Below are 16530 nucleotides of genomic sequence, written 5' to 3' on the forward strand. Positions count from 1 at the left end.
TCCTCCCCCATCCCTCCCTTACTCCATCTCATCTCCCACTTACCTCACCCTGTTTTCTGCATGATATAGTAGTCTACATGCTAAAATCTCCCTCTTTAGTGTAATCCCCTAGTCCCCAGCCCAGTCGACTACACTACAGCCCTCCACTAGTCCCTAACCATCAACCCTCCAACCCCCAGCCCAGTCGACTACACTACAGCCCTCATCTAGTCCCAAAACCTCAACCCTCCAACCCCCAGCCCAGTCGACTACACTACAGCCCTCATCTAGTCCCAAAACCTCAACCCTCCAACCCCCAGCCCAGTCGACTACACTACAGCCCTCATCTAGTCCCTAAACCCTCCAACCCCCAGCCCAGTCGACTACACTACAGCCCTCATCTAGTCCCTAAACCCTCCAACCCCCAGCCCAGTCGACTACACTACAGCCCTCATCTAGTCCCTAACCCTCCAACCCCCAGCCCAGTCGACTACACTACAGCCCTCATCTAGTCCCTAACCCTCCAACCCCCAGCCCAGTCGACTACACTACAGCCCTCATCTAGTCCCTAACCCTCAACCCTCCAACCCCCAGCCCAGTCGACTAAACTACAGCCCTCATCTAGTTCCTAACCCTCCAACCCCCAGCCCAGTCGACTAAACTACAGCCCTCATCTAGTCCCTAAACCCTCCAACCCCCAGCCCAGTCGACTACACTACAGCCCTCATCTAGTCCCTAACCCTCAACCCTCCAACCCCCAGCCCAGTCGACTAAACTACAGCCCTCATCTAGTCCCTAACCCTCCAACCCCCAGCCCAGTCGACTACTCTACATCCCTCATCTAGTCCCTAACCCTCCAACCCCCAGCCCAGTCGACTAAACTACAGCCCTCATCTAGTCCCTAAACATCAACCCTCCAACCCCCAGCCCAGTCGACTACACTACAGCCCTCATCTAGTCCCTAAACCTCCAACCCCCAGCCCAGTCGACTACACTACAGCCCTCATCTAGTCCCTAACCCTCCAACCCCCAGCCCGGTCGACTAAACTACAGCCCTCATCTAGTCCCTAACCCTAAACCCTCCAACCCCCAGCCCAGTCGACTACACTACAGCCCTCATCTAGTCTAACCCTCCAACCCCCAGCCCAGTCGGCTACACTACATCCCTCATCTAGTCCCTAACCCTCCAACCCCCAGCCCAGTCGACTACACTACAGCCCTCATCTAGTCCCTAACCCTCCAACCCCCAGCCCAGTCGACTACACTACAGCCCTCATCTAGTCCCTAACCCTCCAACCCCCAGCCCAGTCGACTACACTACAGCCCTCATCTAGTCCCTAACCCTCCAACCCCCAGCCCAGTCGACTACACTACAGCCCTCATCTAGTCCCTAAACCCTCCAACCCCCAGTCCAGTCGACTACACTACAGCCCTCATCTAGTCCCTAACCCTCCAACCCCCAGCCCAGTCGACTACACTACAGCCCTCATCTAGTCCCTAACCCTCCAACCCCCAGCCCAGTCGACTACACTACAGCCCTCATCTAGTCCCTAAACCCTCCAACCCCCAGTCCAGTCGACTACACTACAGCCCTCATCTAGTCCCTAAACATCAACCCTCCAACCCCCAGCCCAGTCGACTACACTACAGCCCTCATCTAGTCCCCAACCCTCCAACCCCCAGCCCAGTCGACTACACTACAGCCCTCATCTAGTCCCTAACCCTCCAACCCCCAGCCCAGTCGACTACACTACAGCCCTCATCTAGTCCCTAAACCCTCCAACCCCCAGCCCAGTCGACTACACTACATCCCTCATCTAGTCCCTAACCCTCCAACCCCCAGCCCAGTCGACTACACTACAGCCCTCATCTAGTCCCTAACCCTCCAACCCCCAGCCCAGTCGACTACACTACAGCCCTCATCTAGTCCCTAACCCTCCAACCCCCAGCCCAGTCGACTACACTACATCCCTCATCTAGTCTAACCCTCCAACCCCCAGCCCAGTCGACTACACTACAGCCCTCATCTAGTCCCTAACCCTCCAACCCCCAGCCCAGTCGACTACACTACAGCCCTCATCTAGTCCCTAAACCCTCCAACCCCCAGCCCAGTCGACTACACTACATCCCTCATCTAGTCCCTAACCCTCCAACCCCCAGCCCAGTCGACTACACTACAGCCCTCATCGAGTCCCCAACCCTCCAACCCCCAGCCCAGTCGACTACACTACAGCCCTCATCTAGTCCCTAACCCTCCAACCCCCAGCCCAGTCGACTACACTACAGCCCTCATCTAGTCCCTAAACCCTCCAACCCCCAGCCCAGTCGACTACACTACAGCCCTCATCTAGTCCCTAACCCTCCAACCCCCAGCCCAGTCGACTACACTACAGCCCTCATCTAGTCCCTAACCCTCCAACCCCCAGCCCAGTCGACTACACTACAGCCCTCATCTAGTCCCTAACCCTCCAACCCCCAGCCCAGTCGACTACACTACAGCCCTCATCTAGTCCCTAACCCTCCAACCCCCAGCCCAGTCGACTACACTACAGCCCTCATCTAGTCCCTAAACCCTCCAACCCCCAGTCCAGTCGACTACACTACAGCCCTCATCTAGTCCCTAACCCTCCAACCCCCAGCCCAGTCGACTACACTACAGCCCTCATCTAGTCCCTAACCCTCCAACCCCCAGCCCAGTCGACTACACTACAGCCCTCATCTAGTCCCTAAACCCTCCAACCCCCAGTCCAGTCGACTACACTACAGCCCTCATCTAGTCCCTAAACATCAACCCTCCAACCCCCAGCCCAGTCGACTACACTACAGCCCTCATCTAGTCCCCAACCCTCCAACCCCCAGCCCAGTCGACTACACTACAGCCCTCATCTAGTCCCTAACCCTCCAACCCCCAGCCCAGTCGACTACACTACAGCCCTCATCTAGTCCCTAAACCCTCCAACCCCCAGCCCAGTCGACTACACTACAGCCCTCATCTAGTCCCTAACCCTCCAACCCCCAGCCCAGTCGACTACACTACAGCCCTCATCTAGTCCCTAACCCTCCAACCCCCAGCCCAGTCGACTACACTACATCCCTCATCTAGTCTAACCCTCCAACCCCCAGCCCAGTCGACTACACTACAGCCCTCATCTAGTCCCTAACCCTCCAACCCCCAGCCCAGTCGACTACACTACAGCCCTCATCTAGTCCCTAAACCCTCCAACCCCCAGCCCAGTCGACTACACTACATCCCTCATCTAGTCCCTAACCCTCCAACCCCCAGCCCAGTCGACTACACTACAGCCCTCATCTAGTCCCCAACCCTCCAACCCCCAGCCCAGTCGACTACACTACAGCCCTCATCTAGTCCCTAAACCCTCCAACCCCCAGCCCAGTCGACTACACTACAGCCCTCATCTAGTCCCTAACCCTCCAACCCCCAGCCCAGTCGACTACACTACAGCCCTCATCTAGTCCCTAACCCTCCAACCCCCAGCCCAGTCGACTACACTACAGCCCTCATCTAGTCCCTAACCCTCCAACCCCCAGCCCAGTCGACTACACTACAGCCCTCATCTAGTCCCTAACCCTCCAACCCCCAGCCCAGTCGACTACACTACATCCCTCATCTAGTCCCTAAACCCTCCAACCCCCAGCCCAGTCGACTAAACTACAGCCCTCATCTAGTCCCTAACCCTCCAACCCCCAGCCCAGTCGACTACACTACAGCCCTCATCTAGTCCCTAACCCTCAACCCTCCAACCCCCAGCCCAGTCAACTACACTACATCCCTCATCTAGTCCCTAACCCTCCAACCCCCAGCCCAGTCGACTACACTACAGCCCTCATCTAGTCCCTAACCCTCCAACCCCCAGCCCAGTCGACTACACTACATCCCTCATCTAGTCTAACCCTCCAACCCCCAGCCCAGTCGACTACACTACAGCCCTCATCTAGTCCCTAACCCTCCAACCCCCAGCCCAGTCGACTACACTACAGCCCTCATCTAGTCCCTAAACCCTCCAACCCCCAGCCCAGTCGACTACACTACATCCCTCATCTAGTCCCTAACCCTCCAACCCCCAGCCCAGTCGACTACACTACAGCCCTCATCTAGTCCCCAACCCTCCAACCCCCAGCCCAGTCGACTACACTACAGCCCTCATCTAGTCCCTAACCCTCCAACCCCCAGCCCAGTCGACTACACTACAGCCCTCATCTAGTCCCTAAACCTCAACACTCCAACCCCCAGCCCAGTCAACTACACTACATCCCTCATCTAGTCCCTAACCCTCCAACCCCCAGCCCAGTCGACTACACTACAGCCCTCATCTAGTCCCTAACCCTCCAACCCCCAGCCCAGTCGACTACACTACATCCCTCATCTAGTCTAACCCTCCAACCCCCAGCCCAGTCGACTACACTACAGCCCTCATCTAGTCCCTAACCCTCCAACCCCCAGCCCAGTCGACTACACTACAGCCCTCATCTAGTCCCTAAACCCTCCAACCCCCAGCCCAGTCGACTACACTACATCCCTCATCTAGTCCCTAACCCTCCAACCCCCAGCCCAGTCGACTACACTACAGCCCTCATCTAGTCCCCAACCCTCCAACCCCCAGCCCAGTCAACTACACTACATCCCTCATCTAGTCCCTAACCCTCCAACCCCCAGCCCAGTCGACTACACTACAGCCCTCATCTAGTCCCTAACCCTCCAACCCCCAGCCCAGTCGACTACACTACATCCCTCATCTAGTCTAACCCTCCAACCCCCAGCCCAGTCGACTACACTACAGCCCTCATCTAGTCCCTAACCCTCCAACCCCCAGCCCAGTCGACTACACTACAGCCCTCATCTAGTCCCTAAACCCTCCAACCCCCAGCCCAGTCGACTACACTACATCCCTCATCTAGTCCCTAACCCTCCAACCCCCAGCCCAGTCGACTACACTACAGCCCTCATCTAGTCCCCAACCCTCCAACCCCCAGCCCAGTCGACTACACTACAGCCCTCATCTAGTCCCTAACCCTCCAACCCCCAGCCCAGTCGACTACACTACAGCCCTCATCTAGTCCCTAACCCTCAACCCTCCAACCCCCAGCCCAGTCAACTACACTACATCCCTCATCTAGTCCCTAACCCTCCAACCCCCAGCCCAGTCGACTACACTACAGCCCTCATCTAGTCCCTAACCCTCCAACCCCCAGCCCAGTCGACTACACTACATCCCTCATCTAGTCTAACCCTCCAACCCCCAGCCCAGTCGACTACACTACAGCCCTCATCTAGTCCCTAACCCTCCAACCCCCAGCCCAGTCGACTACACTACAGCCCTCATCTAGTCCCTAAACCCTCCAACCCCCAGCCCAGTCGACTACACTACATCCCTCATCTAGTCCCTAACCCTCCAACCCCCAGCCCAGTCGACTACACTACAGCCCTCATCTAGTCCCCAACCCTCCAACCCCCAGCCCAGTCGACTACACTACAGCCCTCATCTAGTCCCTAACCCTCCAACCCCCAGCCCAGTCGACTACACTACAGCCCTCATCTAGTCCCTAAACCCTCCAACCCCCAGCCCAGTCGACTACACTACAGCCCTCATCTAGTCCCTAACCCTCCAACCCCCAGCCCAGTCGACTACACTACAGCCCTCATCTAGTCCCTAACCCTCCAACCCACAGCCCAGTCGACTACACTACAGCCCTCATCTAGTCCCTAACCCTCCAACCCCCAGCCCAGTCGACTACACTACAGCCCTCATCTAGTCCCTAACCCTCCAACCCCCAGCCCAGTCGACTACACTACATCCCTCATCTAGTCCCTAAACCCTCCAACCCCCAGCCCAGTCGACTAAACTACAGCCCTCATCTAGTCCCTAACCCTCCAACCCCCAGCCCAGTCGACTACACTACAGCCCTCATCTAGTCCCTAACCCTCAACCCTCCAACCCCCAGCCCAGTCAACTACACTACATCCCTCATCTAGTCCCTAACCCTCCAACCCCCAGCCCAGTCGACTACACTACATCCCTCATCTAGTCCCTAAACCTCAACCCTCCAACCCCCAGCCCAGTCGACTACACTACAGCCCTCATCTAGTCCCTAAACCCTCCAACCCCCAGCCCAGTCGACTACACTACAGCCCTCATCTAGTCCCAAAACCTCAACCCTCCAACCCCCAGCCCAGTCGACTACACTACAGCCCTCATCTAGTCCCTAAACCCTCCAACCCCCAGCCCAGTCGACTTCACTACAGCCCTCATCTAGTCCCTAAACCTCAACCCTCCAACCCCCAGCCCAGTCGACTACACTACAGCCCTCATCTAGTCCCTAACCCTCCAACCCCCAGCCCAGTCGACTACACTACAGCCCTCATCTAGTCCCTAAACCCTCCAACCCCCAGTCCAGTCGACTACACTACAGCCCTCATCTAGTCCCTAAACCTCAACCCTCCAACCCCCAGCCCAGTCGACTACACTACAGCCCTCATCTAGTCTAACCCTCCAACCCCCAGCCCAGTCGACTACACTACATCCCTCATCTAGTCCCTAACCCTCCAACCCCCAGCCCAGTCGACTACACTACAGCCCTCATCTAGTCCCTAACCCTCCAACCCCCAGCCCAGTCGACTACACTACAGCCCTCATCTAGTCCCTAACCCTCAACCCCCAGCCCAGTCGACTACACTACAGCCCTCATCTAGTGCCTAAGCCTCCAACCCCCAGCCCAGTCGACTACACTACAGCCCTCATCTAGTCCCTAAACCTCAACCCCCAGCCCAGTCGACTACACTACAGCCCTCAACTAGTCCCTAAACCCTCCAACCCCCAGCCGAGTCGACTACACTACAGCCCTCATCTAGTCCCTAACCCTCCAACCCCCAGCCCAGTCGACTACACTACAGCCCTCATCTAGTCCCTAAACCCTCCAACCCCCAGTCCAGTCGACTACACTACAGCCCTCATCTAGTCCCTAACCCTCCAACCCCCAGCCCAGTCGACTACACTACAGCCCTCATCTAGTCCCTAAACATCAACCCTCCAACCCCCAGCCCAGTCGACTACACTACAGCCCTCATCTAGTCCCTAACCCTCCAACCCCCAGCCCAGTCGACTACACTACAGCCCTCATCTAGTCCCTAAACCCTCCAACCCCCAGCCCAGTCGACTACACTACAGCCCTCATCTAGTCCCTAACCCTCCAACCCCCAGCCCAGTCGACTACACTACAGCCCTCATCTAGTCCCTAAACCCTCCAACCCCCAGCCCAGTCGACTACACTACAGCCCTCATCTAGTCCCTAAACCCTCCAACCCCCAGTCCAGTCGACTACACTAAAGCCCTCATCTAGTCCCTAATCATCAACCCTCCAACCCCCAGCCCAGTCGACTACACTACAGCCCTCATCTAGTCTCCAACCCCCAGCCCAGTCGACTACACTACAGCCCTCATCTAGTCCCTAACCCTCCAACCCCCAGCCCAGTCGACTACACTACAGCCCTCATCTAGTCCCTAAACCCTCCAACCCCCAGCCCAGTCGACTACACTACAGCCCTCATCTAGTCCCTAACCCTCCAACCCCCAGCCCAGTCGAATACACTACAGCCCTCATCTAGTCCCTAACCCTCCAACCCCCAGCCCAGTCGACTACACTACATCCCTCATCTAGTCTAACCCTCCAACCCCCAGCCCAGTCGACTACACTACAGCCCTCATCTAGTCCCTAACCCTCCAACCCCCAGCCCAGTCGACTACACTACAGCCCTCATCTAGTCCCTAAACCCTCCAACCCCCAGCCCAGTCGACTACACTACATCCCTCATCTAGTCCCTAACCCTCCAACCCCCAGCCCAGTCGACTACACTACAGCCCTCATCTAGTCCCCAACCCTCCAACCCCCCAGCCCAGTCGACTACACTACAGCCCTCATCTAGTCCCTAACCCTCCAACCCCCAGCCCAGTCGACTACACTACAGCCCTCATCTAGTCCCTAAACCCTCCAACCCCCAGCCCAGTCGACTACACTACAGCCCTCATCTAGTCCCTAACCCTCCAACCCCCAGCCCAGTCGACTACACTACAGCCCTCATCTAGTCCCTAACCCTCCAACCCCCAGCCCAGTCGACTACACTACAGCCCTCATCTAGTCCCTAACCCTCCAACCCCCAGCCCAGTCGACTACACTACAGCCCTCATCTAGTCCCTAACCCTCCAACCCCCAGCCCAGTCGACTACACTACATCCCTCATCTAGTCCCTAAACCCTCCAACCCCCAGCCCAGTCGACTAAACTACAGCCCTCATCTAGTCCCTAACCCTCCAACCCCCAGCCCAGTCGACTACACTACAGCCCTCATCTAGTTCCTAACCCTCAACCCTCCAACCCCCAGCCCAGTCAACTACACTACATCCCTCATCTAGTCCCTAACCCTCCAACCCCCAGCCCAGTCGACTACACTACATCCCTCATCTAGTCCCTAAACCTCAACCCTCCAACCCCCAGCCCAGTCGACTACACTACAGCCCTCATTTAGTCCCTAAACCCTCCAACCCCCAGCCCAGTCGACTACACTACAGCCCTCATCTAGTCCCAAAACCTCAACCCTCCAACCCCCAGCCCAGTCGACTACACTACAGCCCTCATCTAGTCCCTAAACCCTCCAACCCCCAGCCCAGTCGACTACACTACAGCCCTCATCTAGTCCCTAAACCCTCCAACCCAGTCGACTACACTACAGCCCTCATCTAGTCCCTAAACCCTCCAACCCCCAGCCCAGTCGACTACACTACATCCCTCATCTAGTCCCTAAACCCTCCAACCCCCAGCCCAGTCGACTACACTACAGCCCTCATCTCATTAGCACAGAGTCATCACTCATTCTATTGGCACAAACACATCACCATGACAATGCCAACAACTTTATTTTCTAGAATGTGTTATTCTGGGACTGGTTCTGATTGTAGAGTTTCCCAAAAGGAGGATTGGAGTTGGATAGATTCTCCTGGGCCAGAACTAAAGCAGCTAAATCATTAATTCTAGTTTGAAATATTGTTTTATTGATCAGGTGGGTCACAAGACACTTTGAAAGTACGTCAGAGGGGTCAGAATTTAAACCACCATTAAATTGACCTAATTCTTCCAAGAAACCATTGGACAGAAAACACAAGCCAAGAGGAACATAGGCCTAGGGCCATAATGTACCTAACAGCAAACTGCGAGCACTGTAAATCACATTTCTGAGTTATTATTGATAGCTTTCAGCAAATTCAAAATGGCACAGGCTCAAATAATCAGGTATCGCATACATATAGGGTAACAGACTCACTCTCTCAGAGATAATACTACTGTGATCTAAATAAAGAGGAGAACATCACCTTCAGCTAGCCAGTCACACCGATTAGGGCCTACCTCTTCTGACTGACCTCGTCGCTACCACGTAGCGCCGTTGACCCCGTCGCTACCACGTAGCGCCGTTGACCCCGTCGCTACCACGTAGCGCCGTTGACCCCGTCGCTACCACGTAGCGCCGTTGACCCCGTCGGTGTGTCAAAACTGTCAGAGATTTTGATGCTACTACTATGCGAGCTCAAAAGGTTTTCATCAGGTGCCAGAGTAGATGATAATGCATGATTCATTACTTAACCTTTGTCTTCGAGTTGAACACATATCACCCAATCACAAAACACAGACCACCCACGTTGGACCACCCACGTTGTACAGGATAGCTTCAAGTACTACAATCCCTCAGATGTTCATTGATTGACCAATTAATTGATGGATTGTGTTCATCGATTGCCTAAACTGACTGACGGACTGATTCTTTAAATCGATTAACTATCATTGTCTTACCGTTCATGTTGTCCGACATGGATCCAGACACGCTGACAGGTGAGTTGGTGGCCCTGGACTGTGGTGCTGAAGACACAGGGTCGTCTACGATGACTAGCATGTCACTACTGCTCTCATCCTGGTCTGGATCTGGATCCTGGTCTGGGTCCTGGTCTGGAGGTAGGGAGCTGGGCTGGAGCTCACTACTCAGAGAGATCTGACCAGGGAGAGACAGGAGAGACGCACACACCTGGGGGTTAGGGTGAGGAAGAGGAGGAAGAAGAAAGGGGCCAGGAATGCCAAGAACGAGACACAAAGGAGGTGGAGAGAGAAGAAGGGATACAAGTATGAAGGGAAAGGGAATAGCAGTGTCCACAATGGAGACAAAACCCAGAGAAAGACCAATAGAAGGTGAAGGAGTGAGTCAGTAAGGTCAGAGGTCGCAGACACAGCAGGTCAAAGCTCCCTCCCTCCCCTCTCCTCCCTCCATCCCCTCCCTCCCCTCTCCTCCCTCCCTCCCTCCCCTCCCTCCCCTCTCCTCCCCTCCTCCCTCTCCTCCCCCTCTCCTCCCTCCCTCCCTCCCCTCCCCCTCTCCTCCCCTCCCTCCCCTCTCCCTCCCTCCTCCCTCCCTCCCCTCCCTCCCCTCTCCTCCCCTCCCTCCCCTCTCCCTCTCCTCCCTCCCTCCCTCCCTCCCCTCCCTCCCCTCTCCTCCCCCTCTCCCCCCTCCCTCCCCCTCCTCTCCTCCCTCCCCTCCCTCCCCCTCCCCCCTCCCTCCCCTCTCCTCCCTCTCCTCCCTCCCCCCCTCCCCTCCCTCCCTCTCCTCCCTCCCTCCCCCCTCTCCTCCCCTCTCCCTCCCCTCCCTCTCCTCCCTCCCTCCCTCCCCTCCCTCCCCTCTCCTCCCTCCCTCCCCTCTCCTCCCTCTCCTCCCCTCCCTCCCCTCTCCTCCCCTCTCCTCCCTCCCTCCCCTCTCCTCCCTCCCTCCCCTCTCCTCCCTCTCTCACCTCACTGAAGGGACTAGGCATGGCAGAGTCGTCCATGTCTACACTGATGAATGAATCATCTCCGTCGGCTGAGAGGTTAGAGTTGTCCGCGGACAGGTTGTAAGGCATGACCAGGTTCACGTCTTTCCTCCTCTTAGGATCCTTAGGGTCCTCGTCGTCCTTCTTTCTCTGTATGAGGGGAGAGAGAGCCAGAGGGGGGGGGAGAGAGAGAGCGAGCGAGAGGGGGGAGAGAGAGAGAGCGAGCGAGAGGGGGGAGAGAGAGAGAGCGAGCGAGAGGGGGGAGAGAGAGAGAGCGAGCGAGAGGGGGGAGAGAGAGAGAGCGAGCGAGAGGGGGGAGAGAGAGAGAGCGAGAGGGGGGGAGAGAGAGAGAGCGAGAGGGGGGGAGAGAGAGAGAGCGAGAGGGGGGAGAGAGAGAGAGCGAGAGAGAGCGAGCGAGAGGGGGGGAGAGAGAGAGAGCGAGCGAGAGGGGGGAGAGAGAGAGAGCGAGCGAGAGCGAGCGAGAGGGGGGGAGAGAGAGAGAGCGAGCGAGAGGGGGGAGAGAGAGAGAGCGAGCGAGAGGGGGGGAGAGAGAGAGAGCGAGCGAGAGGGGGGGAGAGAGAGAGAGCGAGAGGGGGGGAGAGAGAGAGAGCGAGAGGGGGGGAGAGAGAGAGAGCGAGAGGGGGGGAGAGAGAGAGAGCGAGAGGGGGGAGAGAGAGAGAGCGAGAGGGGGGAGAGAGAGAGAGCGAGAGGGGGGAGAGAGAGAGAGCGAGAGGGGGGGAGAGAGCGAGCGAGAGGGGGAGAGAGAGAGAGAGCGAGCGAGAGGGGGGAGAGAGAGAGAGCGAGCGAGAGGGGGGGAGAGAGAGCGAGCGAGGGGGGGGGAGAGAGCGAGCGAGCGAGAGGGGGGGAGAGAGAGCGAGCGAGAGGGGGGGAGAGAGAGCGAGCGAGAGGGGGGGAGAGAGAGCGAGCGAGAGGGGGGGGGAGAGAGAGCGAGCGAGAGGGGGGAGAGAGAGCGAGCGAGCGAGAGGGGGGGAGAGAGAGAGAGCGAGAGGGGGGGAGAGAGAGAGAGCGAGAGGGGGGGAGAGAGAGAGAGCGAGAGGGGGGGAGAGAGAGAGAGCGAGAGGGGGGGAGAGAGAGAGAGCGAGAGGGGGGAGAGAGAGAGAGCGAGAGGGGGGGAGAGAGAGAGAGCGAGAGGGGGGGAGAGAGAGCGAGCGAGAGGGGGGGAGAGAGAGAGCGAGAGGGGGGGAGAGAGAGCGAGCGAGAGGGGGGTAAGGAGGGGGGAGAGAGGGGAGGTTATAGGGATGGTGTTATATGAAAGATGTGGAACTCTTCTCGGATCTGAATGGACTTGGGTCGTAAAAGACAAATAGATGAAAAGTCAAAAGACCGTATTTTAATAAAGCACTTGGCTGTGTTTCCGTGACAACTGTGGAAACAAAAACCTCAACAGATTTAATGAAGATGAAGAGAGACCTTCACAACAGGCTCCATTTTCCCACAGACTTTTTCAGCATCAGATTACAATGGCACGTTAGGTGGTCAGCTTTACCACAGAACTTAGCTTTGTTAAATATGTCCAATTCTCCCACATTGGCTGACTCAGAGAGGGTTTGATCGAGAGCCAAGGTACTGAAGCTACAGAGACGACCCACAAGCAGACGAGACAGGATATTGCAGGGATGGGCTTTTGCAGCAGACAACCACACTGGGTTCCATTCCTATCAGCTAAAAACAAGAAGAAGCAGCTCACCAGTGGGCACGCCATCACCAACACTGGACAACTGAGGAAAGGAAAAACACTGCATGGTCTGATGAATCCCGGTTCCCGTTACGTCATGCAGATGGCAGAGTCAGGATTTGGCGTAAACAGCATGAGTCCATGGACCCATCCTGCCTGGTGTCAACGGTACGGGCTTGGTGGCGGTAGTGTAACGGTGTGGGGGAAGTTTTCCTGGCACACGTTAGATCCCTTGATACTAATTGAGCATCGTTTCCATTTTCAGCCCGGTACTAGATGGGTGTACCTAATAAACTGGTGTATATGCCATCCAGCTAGAGTGCAGCATTAATAAACAACGTATAGGAGAGAGAGTACTAAATCTTTCTCTGCGGGAATCTTCACTGCATCAGTGAGGAGTGTACAACGTCAGATTCACACATCTCCTGAAAGATACACGGATCTTTGACAACGGGGAATAACCACAGCACCTTCAGTAGTTTCCTGCTCTTCCCTTTGTAAAGGGAGGCACCAAGCTGTAATCCTCTTTGATGTGAGTAGTGGGATTAAAAGCCCCAATTGTTCCTCTCTAACTAATAAATGGGCATTTTATATTTTTTTGTCTCCAGATTTGTGTCGTTGACATTTGTGAGGCACAACATTTCACACAGCTAGGACAGAAGTGTTTTTTAGCTAAGTGCCATTGCCGATGGCCCCAGCGGCCATTTCCAATATGGCCGCCAACCATCTGCACAGGGCCATAGTGGTCAGGATTCACATCTCCATACATGAAGGCCAACGACGGCTTAAAATGTTTGAGGTGGTGTGGAGAACATCAATATGTCATATACAGCGCATTCAGATCCTTGACTTTTTCCACATTTAGTTATGTTACAGCCTTATAATAAAATGGATTAAATAAATCAAATATCCTCAATCTACACACAACACCCCGTACAGACAAAGCAAAAACTGATTTCAAATAAAAAAACAGAAATACCTTAATTCCATAAGTATTCAGACACTTTGTTATGAGACTCCAAATTGAGCTCAGGTACGTCCTGTTTCCATTAATCATCCTTGAGATGTTTCTACAACTTGATTGGAGTCCACCTGTGGTAAATTCTATTAATTGGACATGCTTTGGAAAGGCACACACCTGTCTATATAGGGTCCCACAGTTGATAGTGCACGTCAGAGTAAAAACCAAGCCATGAGGTTGAAGGAATTGTCCGTAGAGCTCCGAGACAGGAATGTGTCGATGCACAGATCTGGGGAAGGGTACCAAAACATTTCTGCAGCATTGAAGGTTCCCCAGAATACAGTGGCCTCCATCATTCTTAAATGGAAGAAGTTTGGAACCACCAAGACTCTTCCTAGAGCTGGACCCCGGCCAAACTGAGCAATCGGGGGGAAAGGGCCTTGGTCAGGGAGGTGACCAAGAACCCAATGGTCACTCTGACAGAGCTGCAGAGGTCCTCTGTGGAGCTGGGAGAACCTTCCAGAAGGACAACCATCTCTGCAGCACTCCACCAATCAGGCCTTTATGGTAGAGTGGCCAGACAGAAGCCACTCCTCATTAAAAGGCACATGACAGACCACTTGGAGTTTGCCAAAAGGCACCTGAAGAACTCTCAGACCATGAGAAACAAGATTCTGGATGCCAAGCGTCATGTCTGGAGGAAACCTGGCACCATCCCTACGGTGAAGCATGGTGGTGGCAGCATCATGCTGTGGGGATGTTTTTCATAGGTTTTCATTTTTATTTGTATAAATTAGCAAACATTAAAAAAAAACATTTTTTATAACTGTCTTTGCTTTGTCATTACTGGATAGTGTGTAGATTGAAGGGGAACAAATATTGAATCGATTTTAGAATAAGGCTGTAACGTAACAAAATGTGGAAAAAGTCAAGGGGTCTGAAACTTTCCCAAGGCGCTTTAAATGTATTGTTTAAAAAGACGTGACATAACGTTGTACCTTGTCAGCGTATTTCTCTCTCTTTCTCCTGCGGTCCTTCACCTTGCTGCACTCCTCCTGTTGTCTCTTCTCTTCCTGACGAACACGCACTGCAGGACACAATACAGAGGTAGCAGCCAATCAGTAAACACGCTTTCTCACACAACACAGGAACACAGCAACCAATCACATTTCTGAAAAGTCCCCTCACGTCTCTTCTCCAGCTCCTCATCGTCCAGCAGCAGACTGACCACCTCTTTAGGCTTCAGGGTGTCTGGTTTAAAGTTCCCCCCAGAGATCACCATCCTCTGGATCTGATGGGGGGGGAGAGAGGACAACACATGGATACAAAGGGTTAACTAGGATCAAGGCAGTTAGGTTCTTTCTCCAAAAAAGGTAGAAAGATGTGAGAAAATAGAAACTGTTCGGAGCGTCATATTAAACCCGGTAGGACGTCAGTACCGTGCGGAGCGTCGTATTAAACCCGGTAGGATGTCAGTACCGTGCAGAGCGTCGTATTAAACCCGGTAGGATGTCAGTACCATGCAGAGCGTCGTATTAAACCCGGTAGGATGTCAGTACCGTGCAGAGCGTCGTATTAAACCCGGTAGGATGTCAGTACCGTGCAGAGCGTCGTATTAAACCCGGTAGGTCGTCAGTACCGTGCAGAGCGCCGTATTAAACCCGGTATGACGTCAGTACCGTGCAGAGCGTCGTATTAAACCCGGTAGGATGTCAGTACCGTGCAGAGCGTCGTATTAAACCCGGTAGGATGTCAGTACCGTGCAGAGCGTCGTATTAAACCCGGTATGACGTCAGTACCGTGCAGAGCGTCGTATTAAACCCAGTAGAATGTCAGTACCGTGCAGAGCGTCGTATTAAACCCGGTATGACGTCAGTACCGTGCAGAGCGCCGTATTAAACCCGGTAGGATGTCCAGTACCGTGCAGAGCATCGTATTAAACCCGGTAGAATGTCAGTACCGTGCAGAGCGTCGTATTAAACCCGGTAGGATGTCAGTACCGTGCAGAGCGTCGTATTAAACCCGGTAGGATGTCAGTACCGTGCAGAGCGTCGTATTAAACCCGGTAGGATGTCAGTACAGTGACGTATTAAACACGGTAGGATGTCAGTACCGTGCAGAGCGTCGTATTAAACCCGGTAGGACGTCAGTACCGTGCAGAGCGTCGTATTAAACCCGGTAGGATGTCAGTACCGTGACGTATTAAACCCGGTAGGATGTCAGTACCGTGCAGAGCGTCGTATTAAACCCGGTAGGATGTCAGTACCGTGCAGAGCGTCGTATTAAACCCGGTAGGATGTCAGTACCATGCAGAGCGTCGTATTAAACCCGGTAGGATATCAGTACCGTGACGTATTAAACCCAGTAGAATGTCAGTACCGTGCAGAGCGTCGTATTAAACCCGGTAGGACGTCAGTACCGTGCAGAGCGCCGTATTAAACCCGGTAGGATGTCAGTACCGTGCAGAGCGCCGTATTAAACCCGGTAGGATGTCAGTACCGTGCAGAGCGCCGTATTAAACCCGGTAGGATGTCAGTACCGTGCAGAGCGTCGTATTAAACCCGGTAGGATGTCAGTACCGTGCAGAGCGCCGTATTAAACCCGGTAGGATGTCAGTACCGTGCAGAGCATCGTATTAAACCCGGTAGGATGTCAGTACCGTGCAGAGCATCGTATTAAACCCGGTAGGATGTCAGTACCGTGCAGAGCGCCGTATTAAACCCGGTAGGACGTCAGTAGTGAGCTCCATCTTCTTCTTGACCCAAAGTAGTGTGTGATTGTCTCACCTCACTCTTCTCCTTGGCCCTCTGCAGTATCCTCTCCTCTATAGTGAGCTGACAGATCAGACGGTACACAGTGACCTGCTTGGTCTGACCCAGGCGGTGAGCTCTGTCCATAGCCTGCTGGTCCACTGTAGGGTTCCAGTCACTGTCATAGAAGATCACCTAGCAAGAGAGCGACAGGGAGGGAGAGAGAGAGAGCGTCAGAGACTAATTACTCACAGCCCCCGAAAAGATCAGCTGGTGAAAACAGTTAGTTATT

The 16530-nt window shown here is 54.7% G+C and overlaps 1 protein-coding gene across 5 annotated transcripts in view; it reads right to left on the bottom strand.

Annotated features, from left to right (window-relative positions):
* ino80 (INO80 complex ATPase subunit) overlaps positions 1–16530 on the bottom strand; it is a 116261-nt gene that overhangs the window by 6956 nt on the left and 92775 nt on the right. For all 5 annotated transcript variants that reach the window (XM_071412591.1, XM_071412590.1, XM_071412589.1 and 2 more), the window contains exons 30-34: positions 16275–16433; positions 14677–14779; positions 14487–14575; positions 10814–10981; positions 9834–10029 (exon numbers count right to left, since the gene is read on the bottom strand). In XM_071412591.1, coding sequence (XP_071268692.1) covers positions 9834–10029; positions 10814–10981; positions 14487–14575; positions 14677–14779; positions 16275–16433 — 715 coding nt within the window. The remainder of the gene's footprint in view (positions 1–9833; positions 10030–10813; positions 10982–14486; positions 14576–14676; positions 14780–16274; positions 16434–16530) is intronic.

This window comes from Salvelinus alpinus, chromosome 8 (genome assembly GCF_045679555.1).
Source record: "Salvelinus alpinus chromosome 8, SLU_Salpinus.1, whole genome shotgun sequence".
In the NCBI taxonomy this organism is placed as follows: domain Eukaryota; kingdom Metazoa; phylum Chordata; class Actinopteri; order Salmoniformes; family Salmonidae; genus Salvelinus; species Salvelinus alpinus.